The sequence below is a fragment of the Podarcis vaucheri genome (genome assembly GCF_965113315.1).
Source record: "Podarcis vaucheri genome assembly, chromosome: 16".
In the NCBI taxonomy this organism is placed as follows: domain Eukaryota; kingdom Metazoa; phylum Chordata; class Lepidosauria; order Squamata; family Lacertidae; genus Podarcis; species Podarcis vaucheri.
Window position 1 is genome coordinate 12,271,118 of NC_138754.1, and position 16,781 is coordinate 12,287,898.

Here is a 16,781-nt window from a genome sequence, read left to right on the forward strand (position 1 = left end):
TAATGTTTATTGGATGGATTTCCCCCTAAATTGATTTTTGAATTCTGAATTTATTGTTATTCACGTTTTATACTGTATTTTATGCTGTTTTTTGTTGCATCAATTAAGTGTTTTAAATTTGTTGTTAGCTGCCCTGAACCTGGTTTTCTGAACTGGGAAGGGCGGAGTATAAATAAATTATTATTATTATTATTATTATTATTATTATTATTATTATTATTATTATTATTATTACACTCTTATACCACTTTATACCACTTTAACAGCTATGGCTTCCCCCAAAGAATCCTGGGAACTGTAGTTTGTTAAGGGTGCTGTGAATAGTAGCTCTCTTGAGTGGTCTCTTCACAACTCCTAACATGCTTAACAAACCTACAGTTTCCAGGATTCTTTGGGTGAAACTGTGACTGTTTAGAGACTTTCCCCCAGCTGGATAAACAAGTCTTTTCCACAAGCATCCACCTCTGCTAAGGTTTTAGTGTTGCTTTAAATGGTTGTGGGGTTTTTTTTTTGCATTTTTAACTGATTTAAATTATGTGTAAATTACCTTGAGACGGTGCTTTAGAAGATGATTCATAATTCAACAACAACAGGAACAGGAACAATAATAGCAGCAATAAGCAATTGAATGCCATCTTGGCATGGGCGCACCCTCAGTTAACAGAAAATCACAATAGAGAAATCCAGTATAATTTTTATTTCAGGCAATAGTGTCCAAGATAACGGAGTCAAGACAGAGAAGGGATTCAAAGCAGCTACATACACATCCCTGCCCTTGTAAAGGCCAAATCTTAGAAGCTGTGAGGCGGAAATAAATCAGCCCACCATCCCTTCTGCATAGTAAGAACCAGGTGAGGGGGGGTGCTTTTGTGCGTCTCTTGCTGTCAGGGTTTAGGAGACGGTTAACAGCCGCGGTGTCCCAGGTCTCAGAGCTGAGAGAGGATGTTGCTGGCCAAACTGCAGGTGAGGCCTGTGCCATCCTCTTCTATGTTGAGGGCCTTCACCACGCCATCTTCGACTACCAAAGAGAACCTGTAGGGGGAGACAGAGATGGAAGACACACACGGCTCAGGACAAGCAAAAGTTTAGTTTTTTTACATTTGGATGGTGACTTAAGAAGGCCCCCTCTGCACTTATACAGTGGTGCCTCGCAAGACGAAAAGAATCCGTTCTGTGATTCTCTTCGCCTAGCGGTTTTTTCGTCTTGCGAAGCAAGCCCATTGAAGGATTAGCGAATTAGCGCTATTAGCGGCGTATCTGCTGATAGGATCAGCTGATAAGCGGCTTAGCGGCTTAGAAAAAGAGGGGGAAAGGAAAAAACCAGCAGGAACTCGCAAGACATTGTCGTCTTGCGAAGCAAGCCCATAGGAAATTCGTTTTGTGAAGCACCTCCAAAACGGAAAACTCTTTCGTCTAGCGAGTTTTCCGTCTTGCGAGGCATTCGTCTTGCGGGACACCACTGTACGTTTAAAGCAGTGTCAGGCCACTTTAAAACAGCTATGGCTTCCCCCAAAGAACCCTGCCAACTGTAGTTTGTCAAAGGAGCTGGGCCCCCTGTTCCCCTCAGAGAGCTACAGTTTCCCAAGCAGGCCCAAAAACGATGCAGGAAATGAACCTCCCTAATATCAAAGAGCAGGGAGTTCCACAGTGTAGGCGCTTCAACTCCAAAACTTAGTGCTTTCAAAAACAGGGCAGAGCTGCAACCACCTGAGCAGTCCTAACAGCCAAACTCTCCAGAGTGAATATGTCAGCTTTGGTGTTCTCAGTTTCTCATTTTTCCAGTCATTTTAAATTCAGGTTTCACATTTCTGAGGCAATTTGCTATATATATTTTTAAACTTGATTAAAGTTCTTCAGCGTTTTAGTGCTAATTTTATCCCGAGAAACAGCATTTTTTTTATACAGTTTTGACTAAGCTACACATTTTTTGCAAGCAATTTCTGCACATTTTTTTTTTAAAAAGAGATTGGATGGCAGGGATTCTTTAGCTGTGATTTTTGCATGGCAGGGGGTTGGACTAGATAATTCTTAAAGAGTCCATTCCAATGCTACCATTCTATGATTCTATTAATGTATTCAATTATGCAGATTTCTCCTAATGTGAACATTTTTGTAAACATCTTTTGGTTGGAGAACTGTGTCACAAAATTGAGATGCATGCAGATTTCAAAGCAGGGCCGTGTTTTGGTTCTCAATTCTCATACTGTTTTGGAAAGCGGGGATTTGATTTGGCTTTAAACGTGACTGAAATGAATTTCTTCCCATCCCCCAAGAGAAGATGTGCAGCAGTTTGGAGAGAAGGGAAGAGGCTGGCTCTTTGTTCTTTTGCTCTTCTGCCACCCAGGTCTTAAAATTCTGCCTCTCCTACCCCCAAGTTCCCCTTACCGTTTGGATCGCTGGGTCCCAAAAAGTTCCCGGAGTGGCTCTTTGTCCAGCAACAGGTTTGTGGCCTGTGTGAAAGGGGAAGCAATTGGGTGGGAACTTAGAGGAGAGTAAGAAGGGAGGCGCATACTGGCCCTGTTATAAAAAAACAAAAACCTGACACCTAGGGGTCCATGTTTTGCAGGCATCACTAAATACTGCCACTCTCAGCTGTCAAATGGACTCCCGTTTCCTGGAATGACTCTGGCCTATTTTCCCTCGTTACTCCTTATTGCCAGGATCTGCTTCCCAAACACCTCCAGTTGACACCCCCCCAAAAAAACAACATGTTTTGCTCAGGAGCCTTTGGATCTTTCCATTAGCCACTAGGTGGAGGAACCTCAGATCAAGGGGTCTATTGTGGTTCTCCAGACCTCTTGTTCTGATCCTCAGGACTCTCCTCCAGGTAACACCCCCTCACTGGTTCCGATTTGCACCCTCTCCTTGAGTGTTTTTGGCTTGGCTGGAATGTGTCACTGAAATATCCAATTACGATTCTCGCTTGGCTGGATAGAGGATGTAAACTAACCTAGTTACAATTTACAATTGTTGCTCTTCCCCCAGCCAGCACTGGCATGTGGCCCCTGGATGGTTGCTTAAAAGGCATTGTGGCCCTCAGGCTGAAAAACGTCCCTAGCTCCCTCCTGGCCCTACATGATACTTTATTGCAGCCTTGTGCAACTGGCTTCCTTTCAGATGTGACTAGACTCTTGTCTCCCATCAGCCTCAGTTGCCTGAGGCAGAGTGAGGAGGGTGGTAAAGATGGCACAGCTGGGCTGCAAAGGTGAGGGGTCTTTCCGAGCTTCCGGGGCACTTGGCCAGTACCTGGCCTTACTGGGCAACTGCTGGCACCAGGCCTGCTTCCTGCTCATGCCTTCACCTCCTAACTTGCTCTGTTGTTTCTCCGCGTTGATTGTAGACAGTGGTCCCTTAGGGGTGGAGACCTAGCACACCTGTTCTTTCTGAAGTGGCTATGGACATAGGACCAATCTATGCAGATAAATAAATAAACCACCTTTAAGTGTCAAACTGACAGCAGTATGGAGGTATATGAAGTGGCTCTCTGGGGTCTCAAGACAGAGAGAGGGTCTTCTCCAGCTGTGCTGCTCAGGATCCTTCAACCCAGAGATCCTACATGTGTGTTTCAGGGCAGCAAGGAGGACAGAAAGCCTACATTGATACTCTGCCACAGGGGCTCTTGAGGACATTTCATCAAACCACACCCTCCTCTCCATCAGCAGGGAGTGCGCAGTGTTGAAGCAGACACCTCCAACCCCACCCCCCACCGGCCAACTTTGATAGGTCAGCTGAAGAGCCTATCAGTCACCTGATGTCAACATGACATCAGATGATTGTCCGGTGGGTGGCCCCCTGCCCACCAGTAAAGTTGACTTGTGAGGGTGGGGGACAAAGAGCTGCAATAAGGTTCCCTCAGCCCTGCCCTAGGACAAGAGATTTCAGTACCTTCCCAAATGCTCCTGTAGGATCAGCCAACATCCGGACCTGAGGAGAGAAAGCAAAACACAAACATTTAAGGGAACCACTGCTATTCAAACAGGCAGAATCGCTGCAGGCTGAGCAGTGATGTCCAAGAAGCACAAACCTTTAAAATAATTTTGTTACAAACCCTGCAAAAACACCAAATTTTAATGACTGCGGCCATTCGAATGAGAGGATTTCAGTTTCTCTCGTTTCCCCAATCTCAAATTCACTTCTCCACATTTTCACATCTGTTTTGAGATTTTTTAAATTTAAGTTATCATTAAAATGCACCGACACATTAATTTATCCTAATACATATGTCCCTTTGTATTCAGATTTGCCCAACATACACATACGCAAAGTATATTTCCCCTAATATTATGCTTTCCTTATGTTATTTTCACTATTGGATGCAGACTTTTCTGCTTCTGTCTGGGGCAGAATTCCCCTTTGCTCCCCTTGCAAACAAAACAACGGAGAGGGGATGCCTGAACTGTACAGTGGTACCTCGGGTTAAGAACTTAATTTGTTCTGGAGGTCCGTTCTTAACCTGAAACTGTTTTCAACCTGAGGTACCACTTTAGCTAATGGGGCCTCCAGCTGCCTCCACACAATTTCTGTTCTCATTCTGAAGCAAATTCTTAACCCGAGGTACTATTTCTGGGTTAGTGGAGTCTGTAACCTGAGGTACCAATGGCTTTCCACCTTTTTAAGCAGGAGTATCTCCCTGAGCCCTGCCTGGAGATGCTGGGGACTGAACCTGGGATGTCCTGCTTGCAATGCAGATATGCTCTGCCACAGATCTACAGCCTTTCTCCTTTACGCAAGACCAGAACAGAAGGACTTTGGTCAGGTCCTGCAAGGCAGTTCTTATGTTGAAAAGGAGCGCTCTCTGTTGCAAGCCAGCTGTTGCATAACAAACGAAACAGCCGTTCCCAGAGTTACACAAGCAAGTCTTGCCCGTGCAATGCGCCTGGAGGACAGAGCAGAAAGCACTTCTAGGAGTGATGCATGTGCTGCTTTGCAGAGGCCAGGATCTCGGTGTCTTTCCACCCCCTCCAGACAGCCTCTCCCAGCCATCCTTCCACTTCTACCATGCTCATTAAACAAATACACCTAATGCCAAATTAATGGGAAAAAAGCTTTTTTAAAAGAGAGAGAGAGAGAGAAATGAAGAGAAAGATCTCTGTGTATCTGTCTGGGCCTGTCAGCCAGCATTTCCCCTAAATTTCAGATAGCCGAGGGTGAATACAGAAAGCAGCTCTGACATTCTCTCTCTCTCTTTTTGCAGCCTAAGGCCATAGCTTAGTAGTGGAACACTTGCTTTGCATGCAGAAGGTCCCAAGTTCAATCACCCACGGCATCTCCAGACAAAGCTGGAAGAAACTCCCTGGAGAGTCACTGCCAGTCTGTATGGACAGTGTATTTTTGTGAACCAATTAAATATTTGTGTGTGTGTTTTTTTTTAATTGTAAAAGGTAAAGGTAAAGGTACCCCTGCCTGTACGGGCCAGTCATGTCCAACTCTAGGGTTGCGCGCTCATCTTGCAAGCCAGCACCAGCGTCGCACACGCAAACGCTGTTTACCTTCCCGCTATAAAGCGGTACCTATTTATCTACTTGCACTTAGGGGTGCTTTTGAACTGCTAGGTGGTCAGGAGCTGGGACCGAAAGACGGGAGCTCACCCCGCCGCGGGGATTCGAACCGCCGACCTTACGATCAGCAAGTCCTAGGCACTGAGGTTTTACCCACAGCGCCACCCGCGTCAAATTTTGTTAAATAATAGATACAGCAATACTGAGTTAGATAGACTAGTGGCCCGACTCAGCTGAAGGCAGATTCCTGTGTTCATTTAAACCCTGCTTGCCATTCTTTTACAAAACCAGCGACTTTTATTAATACAACAACAAAAGGAAACTATTGTTATGTAGGTGACTCCCTGCTTGAGGAATGCTCTCCCTGGGGAAGCTTGCCTGCTGCTGTCATCACATAGCTTTAGGAGCCAGACAAGAATATTTCTTTTCTGGTGGGCCTTGGCCTTTGGCTCTAAATAATCTTAAAAGCAGAGACATCACCTTGCCAACAAAGGTCCATATAGTTAAAGCCATGGTTTTCCCAGTAGTGATGTATGGAAGTGAGAGCTGGACCATCAAGAAGGCTGATCGCCGAAGAATTGATGCTTTTGAATTATGGTGCTGGAGGAGACTCTTGAGAGTCCCATGGATTGCAAGAAGATCAAACCTATCCATTCTTAAGGAAATCAGCCCTGAGTGCTCACTGGAAGGACAGATCGTGAAGCTGAGGCTCCAGTACTTTGGCCACCTCATGAGAAGAGAAGACTCCCTGGAAAACAACCTGATGTTGGGAAAGATGGAGGGCACAAGGAGAAGGGGACGACAGAGGATGAGATGGTTGGACAGTGTTCTCGAAGCTACCAGCATGAGTTTGACCAAACTGCGGGAGGCAGTGGAAGAGAGGAGTGCCTGGCGTGCTCTGGTCCATGGGGTCATGAAGAGGCGGACACAACTAAACGACTAAACAACAACAATAAATCTGTGGCCTGTGTTCTAAGAAATGGTACCCAAGTTCAATTCCCCCACCTCTGCCCTCGCTGGCCCTTTCCCCTTGGGTGTCTTTTGTTTGTTTTTGTTTTTTTAGATTGTAAGCCTGAGGGCAGGGAGCATTTTGTTCTAATCGACTGTACATAAGCCACTCTGAAGAATATACAAAGAGACCTTGGACAGGCCTGTGCAGTCCAGCACTCTGTCCTCACAGTGGAGACCCCAATGGGAAGCCTGCAAGCAATGGCAATTCTCCCCCCTTGCAATTCCCAGTAGTGAGTATTCAGAAGCAGACTGCCTCTGACAGTGCAGGGAGAACAGCCACCTTGGCCAGTAGCTACCGGTAGCCTTCTACTCCAGGAATTTGCCTAATCCAAGTTGATGGCTGTTACTCCGTCTCATGGTTCCTGCCATATGATTCTTTTAAAAAACTTCCCAGATTAGTTTGCAGCAATCTACCTCCCTCTGCCACTACAAGAATAGGAAGAATTCCCTCTGGCCCTGTTAACTTTTTATCCTCCTCTCCCTTCCGCTATCTAAATTCATTAACATACTTGGATTCTGAAGAGGTGATTTGCTTAACGAGGAACCTTTGCCTGTCTGGAGACACAAGCGGTGCCTGGGAGAATAACGGAAGCAGCAGAGAGAGCATTTTCTGTCCCCGTTGGGGTACTGCCTCTGTTCTTCTTTGGGCTGGTACAGATCTCTGATGATCTATCCAGCCAAGCCCAGTTCTAGTGGGATTGAGAGAGCAGGGGACGAGAGCCAAGCATTTAATTCACTACTGATCCTTTCCCTGCACAAAGAGCCTTTAAAACTCGCAATGGCTGGAGGACCTGGATATGAATTCCCCCAGCCTCCAGCTACTAACTGGGAGCAGATAGGAAGCTGCGTTTGGTCCCTGTAGCTCAATATTATAAATTGTTGTACTCTACTGGGTCATTTGGGTGAAGGGCAGACTAATACTACTACTATTAATAATAGTAATAATATTTTAAATAATTATATGCAGTTTATATGCCAAAATGGCAAACACATTGACTGGCAGTGGCTCTCCAGGATTTCAGACAGGAAGTTCTCACCCAGTGCTACCTGGGGGTGCCATATATGAAGTCCGAGGTGTGTATGTGGGGGGGGGGGAGGGAGCAAGAAAGAGACAGAGACCATAAGGACTAGAAACTTGACTGTTTTAAAAAGTGTGACTCTCCCATTACCTTTCCCTCGGCTTTGTGAGCCTTTCCCCACTCACTCATGACGAAGACGTCGTTGACAGACAAGCAGGCGATGACCTCCACTCCTTTGCCCTTCAGCTGTCCTGCCTTCTCCACGTAGCCTGGGAGGTGGGTCTGTGTCAGGGTGTGGGTGCAACAGGGAAGAACAAGCTATCAGAGACTTTCACGGGGTAGCACATAAAGGGAACAGGGGGATAAGAATAGCAGAAAGCAGCATCAGGGATGGGGAGCAGATATTGTTGGATTACAACATCTCTCCTGATGGTTGGCCATGCTGCCTAGGTCTAATGGGAGTTGGGAGTCTACTCATCTGGAAGCCGCACGTTCCCCATCCCCGATATAGGTCTTCAGGCCAGAGGTTCCTAGGCTGAGAACACACCATTCTTACTAGACCCCACTCCCAGTTCTTAGCCTGAGCCAGGCCTGCTTCCCAACCGTGGTTCTCGAGGGTCATATCTGACCACAATGACAGCATTGGTTTGAATGCTAAGATTTTTTACTTAATTCTTTTTTTAAAAAAACCATCCTTCAACCAGAGGGTCCCAGGGCTGTTTACAAAGGATTTCTTGTCGTTCTAGCTTTCCTACAGCTCTTGCCAATGCACCATCAAATTTGGATTCAAAGACTGGGACGGGTGAGGCCCCAAATACACCAGGCCAGGCATGCCGGTTAACGGAATTCTCAACAGATAAAAGATTTGACATGGAAGATCAGCGCCAAGTATCCTGGGCACCTTATGCTGCATTATACGGAGAGGGCAGAAGAATCAGACTAAACGCTAACTTTTGTTATTGTCAAAATAAAAAAATTCCTTCCAGTAGCACCTTAAAGACCAACTAAGTTAGTTCTTGGTATGAGCTTTCATGTGCATGCACACTTCTTCAGATATTGTATTTGTTATTGTATTTCATTTGTTTGTTTTTCTTACCATTATTGTCATTCTGGGGATTTCGTTCATTTTTTTTGTTATTTGTGATCTGCAGCCTTAATAAAGTTGTATTAATTTTTATTTGCAGAATTAATAAAGAATAATTAAAGAAAAAGATTGGGACTGGGCTGGAAGGGTGTGTGGGGAGATGGACACACCCAGGTCTTACTCACTTTTGAACAACCTGGAGTGAACGCACCAGGTACCCCAAACAAGATCCCCTTCTTGCCTGTGAAGAGGCTCGCCACATTCACCTTGTTGCCAGGGTCACCCTCATAGACCTCTACGCTGGGCAACTTGTCTCCAACCTGTCAGAGAGAGGAAAGAGCAGTAATGACCTACACTGGCTCCCAGTACATTTCTGAGCACAATTTAAAGTGTTGGTGCTGACCTTTAAAGCCCTAAACGGCCTCGGTCCAGTATACCTGAAGCAGTGTCTCCATCTCCATCGTTCTGCCCGGACACTGAGGTCCAGCGCTGTGGGCCTTCTGGTGGTTCCCTCTCTACGAGAAGCCAAGTTACAGGGAACCAGGCAGAGGGCCTTCTCGGTAGTGGCACCCGCCCTGTGGAACGCCCTCCCACCAGATGTCAAAGAGAAAAATAACTACCAAACTTTTAGAAGACATCTGAAGGCAGCCCTGTTTAGGGAAGCTTTTAATGTTTAATAGGTTATTGTATTTTAGTGTTTTGTTGGAAGCCGCCCAGAGTGGTTGGGGAAACCCAGGCAGATGGGCGGGGTATAAATAATAAATTATTATTATTATAAAGCACACAGGACTCGCCGTCCTCTTAATTCAGGAGGAGGGGAAACCTTTCTCATTCCGAGGGCCACATTCCCTTGTTGGCAACCTTCTGAGGGCCACAAGTAACCCAAACCCTGATCCAGGGGAAAGAGGACACAAAGCGGCAACTTAGTGGGGGAGTATCTGCTTTGAATGCAGAAGGTTTCAGGTTCAATTCCCGGCATCTCCAGGTCAGGCCAGTGATGTCCCCCCTTCCTGAAACTCTGGAGAGCTTCTGCCAGTCAGTGTAGACAAAACCCAAAGGTCTGACTTGGTATAAGGTGGCTTCCTATGTTCCTATTTTGCTCTGGTGGTGGGGACTCCAAAGTATCAACTGAATTCAGGCCTAACGGATGTGCGTTTCCCTGCAGTTCCATAACCCTAAACGTATGTGGTAAAGCACATCTGCTACGGATCAAGGTTTGGTATTCAAATGGGGCAGACAAGGGAAGGTTAGAGGGATCTCATATAAATTGTCTCTTCAGCCTTTCTCACCTTTGAAGGACTACAATTCCCATCATTCCTGACCATTATTGCATAAAAAGAAACCTAGAGATTGTATTCTATGGGGCTAGGTGCTTTCCCACTGCCCTTCTCCCCCCAAGCTAGCTCCTAGAAAGTCATGTCCCATTTTTATCTGATGGAACCCTAGGAAACCTCTGCTACAGGCACAGCAGAAACATGTAAACCTTTAAGAAATTTAATTTGACTGGCTTAAGTGCTTAACGTCTGGAGTGCTCTTTCCCACTGCATTCCTTGGTTAGACATTCACTCTTGTACTGGGCGGGGCAGCCCCACAGATCAAGGGCGGCTGCCTTTCTACAGGGTCAGGGATGCACCCAATTTCCCTGAGGCTGGGATGTCTCTTTCCCATTAGGGCTTGTTATTGCAGAGACCAAGGACTAGTGATCTCAGGAACCATCTGTCCTCAGTGAAGCTGTTCTTCTGCATGGGGGTGAGTGGGCTTGCTCTATGGGGCTTGAGGAGGTACTCTTTTCTAAAGGTTTTCGATAGCATAGACTCCAGAGCTGGTGGACTACAGGGAGCTGTGAGGCAGCCTGTTCCCTCCCCCCAGTAAACAGATACCAGACTACTATGAGGTTGGAGGTTTTTTTTCTTTTTGCAGTGGGCCTTCCAGTGCTAGCGTTCTATAGGACAGAGGAGTGTCCTACTCTCTATGGGGCTGCATGGGAGCAGGGTTTACTACACAGGTGTGGGGCGGGGGCTACTTTTCTCTAAATGCTTTCTACTGCATAGGCCCCAGAACTGATGCACTGTGGGGAGCTGTGAAACAGCCTATACAGCCTCACTGGGGCTGTTCGTTTGCAGGAGAGGGATAGGCTTTCCATTGCACGGATCCCCAGATGGAATTCTATGGGACTGGGGCTGTTCTTTTGCAATGGGGCTTCCAAAGCTGGCCCGTCCTCTGTGTCTGTGGGGCTGTCCTTGTCCATTGCGGGAGGAGGGCATATTCTGCACAGACCCTGGGCAGATGCCCTATAGGGCTGCTTGGGTTGCCTGGCTTCTATGGGGCTGGAAGGGGGCGCTCTTTTGCAAGGGGCTCTGGAGAAGAGGGGTCTTTTCTCTCTCTCCGCAGACTCCCCTCTCCTAGGACTCACCTTGAGGGCCGCCATGGCTGGTGCTCCGGTTGCAAAGGCCCGCTGAACGATCCCTGCTGCCGACCAACCCTTTCCAAGAGGGGAGCCTAGACTTGCTCCCCAGCGGCGACTCAGCCAGCCCAGCACCTCCGCCCCTTTCCACCTCGTTGCCATGGAAATCGCGGGAGTGACAGCTGCCACGGCAACCCCGGCCCTTTGAAGTCCTCCTCCTCCAAGTCGTGCAGGCGCAAAGCACCCAGGCCCGCTTTTTAATTCCACCGCAAGGGGGGCTAGTGGGGAAATTTGCATGCACCTCATTTGCATGCTTCGCAGTTATCACGATCGGCTCGGCCAGATTGTCCAAGTTCTACGACCGTATTCATGGAAGACAATCTTATTCGGCTAGGAGTGATCGCCAAAGAAGACACATAAATAATTTCAGTGGCACTTACTCACAGGTAGGCGTGCAGCCTACTTTTGCAGGATATGAACATCTGGGCATTTATTTCCTAAATATGTACGTCCTGTTGAACACCGTGGGAAATTTGCTCTCGAGGAAGCACGCGTAGCCTCAGCAGGCAACCCTCTCGTATGCTGATCACCCGGGATTAAACCTCATGAAGTTCAGGAGGACCTACTGTACTCCTGAGTAAATATGGCACAAGCATGGACTGCAACAGGTTGCAGTCTTTATGTACATTTTATCGGGCGTAAGTCCCACTGATGTTTAGTGGTGGCTCACTTCCGAGTAAGACTTTTCACACGCCACGCGTGTTTGGGGAGTAGGCCCATGCTTACGCGCACAGATTTCCATGTTTTTACTCGCAAAGTAAATCCCAGTGATTTTAGTAGCGCCTGACTTGGGAGCTGTGTCTCATAGGTTTTAACGGCATTTATTTCCCGAGCAGACACAGGAGTAATCTGCAAGGCTGCAAAGCACCGCAGTTCAGTGCTTACTTGGAATAAGAAGACTGTTGGACAGAGGGAGTGACTTCTGAGTTAAGCACGTGCAGGATCGCGCTTGCTTGCTCGGCCTTCTTTGCATTCTAATTTCAAACGCTTTGGCTTTCGAGTTGCGTAATAAGGCCGCTCCTCACTACTTTGTATTGGCAAATAAGCCTACCAGTTCTACGAAGTGCGCACTTTTTTTGTCTACCGACCGCGCTGTTTACAAACACTTAACAATACAGTATGGCTATTTGACACATTTCCAAGCAACCTCGGGTTAGAAAACAAACGCTGCCCCACCTACAGCTCCACGTGGTTGGGAACAAAAACTAACCGGAACTGACTGGGAGGAAGGTCAGGTTTCTCATACGCGCGGGAGGGCCGCTGCGCATGGTCGCCGGAAGTGAGTGATAAAGACCGCCGGAAGTGGGTGAGAAAAACCGGCCTTTCAACCAAACCGGAAGTTGTCCGAAGCTTATTACGCACGCACATGTTACCTTCGCTTGCTTTGGTGGCCGCTGTCCTGAAAACATGAAGCTCCTGACGCACAACATGCTCACCTCCCACGTGCGAGGAGTGAGGCCCGGTGGAGGATTCCCTCTTCGTATCCAGGTAACGGGGATTTCTTCAGACCACGCCCACTTTCCCACTCTAGAATTGGGTGGTGGGAGCAGAGTATATATAACGTGGGGACTTGACAGCCAGGGTCCCTCCTTCACACTCACCCGCCGCTTTGTTTTTGCTGCCTAACTGGAATCTGGTGTTTATGCTTGCTGACAACAATCACCAGTAATTAGTATCTCTATAGTGCTTGCTATGAGCAATCATTTAGCTGAAAAACAACGCTGTAAGGTTGAGCTTGGTCTCGTTATTTATTGTGTTTATATCCTACCTTTTCTCCAAGGGACTCTAAGGTGGAGTATGTGGAATACAGCATTGCTGTCTTATATCAAGTCAGATTGTTGGTCCATCTAACTTTGTCGAACTTGCTGGTAGTGGCTCTCTGGGGTATCAAACACAGCCTCCTTGGAAATGGCGTATATTAAAACTCTGATTTATTTAAACACACACGCACACATCTTCCCCCTAAGGCCACTTGCCAGTTATGTGACAAGTGAATTAGTGGCTTTCTAGTTCAGTTCAGTTTCTTAGCCACAAAACTGCATCCACTCTCATTTATATAGCACATTTCATGTGCTGAAATTTCTTTATTTAGATTGTTAGTAATCTGTAGGCTATTGTTGTTGTAGATTTGTGGTGCAGAAGTAATACACATCAGTTTTGTCATATCTGCTTACAGTCCAGTCCTACGTATATCTGCTTGGAAATAATCCCATTGAGCTCGATGGAGTTTATTTCCATAGAGGTTGGGATAGGTTTGCACCATTAGTAGGTTTAGTGCCAAAATGGAATTCTGTACCTGGGACTTCACATGTCATGCCTTTGTTACCATACTGCATGTGACATAAAGCTGTGCTGCAGGGGTGGCCAATGTGGAGCTCTCCAGATGCCATTGTACTACAGCTCCCATCAGCTTCTGCTAGCATGGTAAGGGATGATGGGAGTTGTAGTCCGAGTACATCTAGATGGCACCATGTGGACTATGCCTGTTCCAATACCATTCTCTCTGTCCTCCTCCCCCTCCACCCCTCCCACCTCTGGGAATCCTACTACACTTAGAGAAATGCAGGGGAGGAAATATTTGTTCCCTTGTTCTTTGAGCCACACTGCTCTCCCATCAGCCTTTCCCCCCTCTAACAGGCCACAGAAGTGAAGGTGAACAATGTTGATTTCAACCCGGAGTTCACAGCGCGGATGGTACCCAAGGTGGAATGGGCAGCTTTGGTAGAGGCAGCGGAGAGTGTGAGTAATTGGCTCTGGAAGTTTTTTTGGGGGTAGGGGGAGACTGGCTAGAATTATAGAGGTGTAGTCTCTTTTTTCCCTTCCTACAGCCAATTGTTATTTATATTTTTGTATGTGTGTACACACACACACACGGTTTCCTTCATTTACTGTAAACCACCCTAGGAATTTATGAACTGAAGGGTGTTGTATGCCTAAATAAACTTGTGTTTAGACTTCTGCACAGTCTGGAGAATGGACAGCTTGTATGTCTCAAATGAACCAAGTGACATAGGAAGGGGAAGGAGCCCACAGATTTTCAAGTGTGTTACTTGACTGGTGGAGATTTAAGGCAAAGAGCATATAGGTTCCCCGCAGTCAGTCAAGACTGCCTGTGGAGGACAGAAAAGTTTTCCATTCCTGACTTGGTGGAGGTGGGCCCACCCTGTCTTCTGCAGCCACCTGAGCAGACAAATGCCAGAGCGAACCTCTTGGTGGAGTAAAATATCCAGTATTTGGTGGTTAAAGAGAGCTAACTGGTCCTTGAATAGTGGGAGGTTGTGAAAATGGCACAAACTGTTATATTTTGCACCCTTCTGCAGTTGGGTCACCGATCAGACCTGCCCCCTGAGCCCATCCCTGACTTCGAGAGCAATGAGGATTTCCTTCGAAAAGTCCATCATGTGCTGATGGAGGTAAGGGAACCTCTTCTTTGCCTGTTTCCCACCCCGACCCACAGAAAACTGTCATAATGCAGTCTGACCACTTGCCTCAATTCCTAGGAACAAAATCTAGCATCTTTCCAATGCTGTGATATCTCCACCTATCTTCTCTCTCTTCACCTTGCCACTTCCTGTTTTCAACTCCCAAAGTGGTGTGCAGTTCCCTTTACCTGCTGTTTTTATATTTCTTCTTGTGCAGGTGGAAGTGGTGGAAGGTGTGCTGAAATGCCCAGATACTGGGCGTGAGTTTCCCATAACTAAAGGGATACCCAACATGTTGCTGAGCGAAGAGGAGACTTGAGCTGGTTTGTGTCAATGGAGCTTTGAGAAGCAAGCCTTGCGGGTGAGGGAGGGTGGGATATATTCCTGTGGAAAGCCCAGCACCCTTATTTTTCTGTTGGGGGGAGGAGATGCTCTGAATATAATATTGGGTTGCTTTTTTGTGCATGTAAATAAATGCAAGTTCTTGAATCTCGGTGTGTCAATTTAACTGTGTGGATCTCTTGTCGTTGCCCCTTATTGTGCAGGTGCTTGATCTCCCCGTTTCTCAGTCTTATTCTTCAACGTTTTTAGCAGACACTTCTCTTCTTCCTCCCCCAAGAATACAGAGTGGGTTTAACTGTGCAACAGAATGAGCTTGCAGAGTTCTGAGGTCCCAGAATGAATGGTGGTATTTTACACTGCAGGCGGGGAATGCCATTTTTGAATGCACTCCTATATCAGTTTATTTAAAAACAACACACCTTGTAAGTAGAAAGTTAGCACAGCAACAGGAGCAGGGAGGCTCTAGCTCTCCCTGATGTGCTAGGTTTTTTGTTTAATGTGCCGGGTGTTCTTTGCAAATCAGGACAGCTTTCCAGAGTAATTTGTGGCCTGCAGACGTATGTGGCTCAGTCATCTGTGGCCTGATGCTGTTTGTTCAAGCGGGCAAAGTGGCGCTATCCCATCACCGCTCAGACTCTGCCTCGGTTATCAGGAGGGAGAATTTCCTCATCCTGAACTTTGAGGGGGTTAGATGGGAAAGTGCATTCACTCCAGTCACTATTACAGCTCCAGTCACTATTACAGAGAATTCAGACAGGGATGGCAAAGTCTTTTTGATCTGAGGACCACATTGACACTCTGCCACCCCTCCAAGGATCTCTTGCCTCTTTCAGCTGGAACGTGTGCCAGTGGTAGGTGGGGAAAAGCAAGCGGGATATTGGAGGAGATTCCAGAAATTTCTACAAATGCACAAAGATCTCTTCATCCAGGCCAGTAAGAAGCATGGATTATCAGAGTTCAAGGACACATTCCAACCAGGGAGGCTACACAGCAAGACGAGGAAGGGGTGTGGCCTAGGGAGAATTCCAAGAATCTGATAGGTGGCGATTTATAAAAAATAAATGTTGCGATGACCACCTACCTGCATGGCTTATACAAAAGAATTACAGTGGTGCCCCGCAAGACGAATGCCTTGCAAGACGAAAATCCCGCTAGACGAAAGGGTTTTTCGTTTTTCGATGCGCTTCGTAAGACGAATTTCCCTATGGGCTTGCTTCGCAAGACGAAAGCGTCTTGCGAGTCTTGCAATTTTTTCCGCTCCCCCCCCTTTTTCTAAGCCACTAATAGCCTTTTAGCTGCTAAGCCTTTAATAGCCGCTAAACCGCTAATAGCACTAAGCCGCTAATAGGGTTGCTTCGCAAGACGAAAAAACCGCTAGACGAAGAGACTCACGGGACGGATTATTTTCGTCTTGCGAGGCACCACTGTAGATCATTTCTCATGGAGAACATTATCAGTGGCTATCTTAAGCTCTGCCTCCACTGTCAAAGGCAGTATGGGCCTCTGAATACCAGCTGCTGGGGAATCACAAGAGTTGCTGTTTCACTCGGATCCTGCCTGTGGGATTCCCATTGTGTTATCTGGTCAGTGTGAGAACAGGAAGCTGGACTGGACAAGTCTCTTTTTATGTCCTTAAGGACAAGTCTTTGGGAAGAAAAACTGAACAATATATAAGAAAGCCCCAGCATCACACCCTCCAATATTTCACTGATGTAAACAGGGAGTTGTTTGTAAGACCTCCAGCCAGTTTATCCCATTTGACCACCTTATGGATGGTTTCTTAGGCCATTCATTCATTCCTGGGGTGCTTGTAATTGAGATGACAAGCTCAGCTGACTTTTTCCTAACAGCATATTAATAAACCAAAGTTTCTTGGGAAATTGCGGGTAAAAATACATTAGCTTCTGCTGGGGTGGGGGGGACAGAACCTCAGGTAATTGA

The 16,781-nt window shown here is 46.8% G+C and overlaps 2 protein-coding genes across 3 annotated transcripts; one reads left to right on the forward strand and one right to left on the reverse strand.

The window, feature by feature from the left end:
* Positions 1–682: 682 nt before the first annotated feature.
* On the reverse strand, positions 683–11,275 carry PRDX5 (peroxiredoxin 5). The gene is made up of 6 exons (XM_082202552.1): positions 11,026–11,275; positions 8,798–8,932; positions 7,679–7,810; positions 3,886–3,924; positions 2,386–2,450; positions 683–1,032 (listed from the first exon to the last, which is right to left on the reverse strand). Exons 1-6 carry the CDS (start codon positions 11,176–11,178, stop codon positions 927–929), a joined length of 630 nt encoding a protein of 209 aa, XP_082058678.1. The 5' UTR covers positions 11,179–11,275; the 3' UTR covers positions 683–926.
* On the forward strand, positions 10,239–14,987 carry TRMT112 (tRNA methyltransferase activator subunit 11-2). Of its 2 annotated transcripts, none has more exons than XM_082202642.1 (4): positions 10,239–10,361; positions 13,714–13,815; positions 14,397–14,489; positions 14,716–14,987. In XM_082202642.1, the coding sequence occupies exons 1-4, from the start codon at positions 10,356–10,358 to the stop codon at positions 14,815–14,817; spliced, it is 303 nt and encodes a 100-aa protein (XP_082058768.1). In that variant the 5' UTR covers positions 10,239–10,355; the 3' UTR covers positions 14,818–14,987. The 2 variants fall into 2 exon arrangements, with proteins under 2 accessions (XP_082058768.1, XP_082058767.1); XM_082202641.1 differs by lacking the exon at positions 10,239–10,361 and adding an exon at positions 11,530–12,564.
* The last annotated feature ends 1,794 nt before the right edge of the window (positions 14,988–16,781 follow it).

Excerpts from the sequence above, each read along its gene's own strand:
- PRDX5 (XM_082202552.1), bottom strand. The coding sequence starts at position 11,178 with ATGGCAACGAGGTGGAAAGGGGCGGAGGTGCTGGGCTGGCTGAGTCGC. Across the intron at positions 8,933-11,025 it reads CAGCCATGGCGGCCCTCAAG|GTTGGAGACAAGTTGCCCAG; the intron begins GTGAGTCCTAGG and ends TCTCTCTGACAG. Across the intron at positions 7,811-8,797 it reads TCACTCCAGGTTGTTCAAAA|ACCCACCTCCCAGGCTACGT; the intron begins GTGAGTAAGACC and ends ACCCTGACACAG.
- TRMT112 (XM_082202641.1), top strand. The coding sequence starts at position 12,484 with ATGAAGCTCCTGACGCACAACATGCTCACCTCCCACGTGCGAGGAGTG. Across the intron at positions 12,565-13,713 it reads GATTCCCTCTTCGTATCCAG|GCCACAGAAGTGAAGGTGAA; the intron begins GTAACGGGGATT and ends CCCCTCTAACAG. Across the intron at positions 13,816-14,396 it reads TGGTAGAGGCAGCGGAGAGT|TTGGGTCACCGATCAGACCT; the intron begins GTGAGTAATTGG and ends ACCCTTCTGCAG.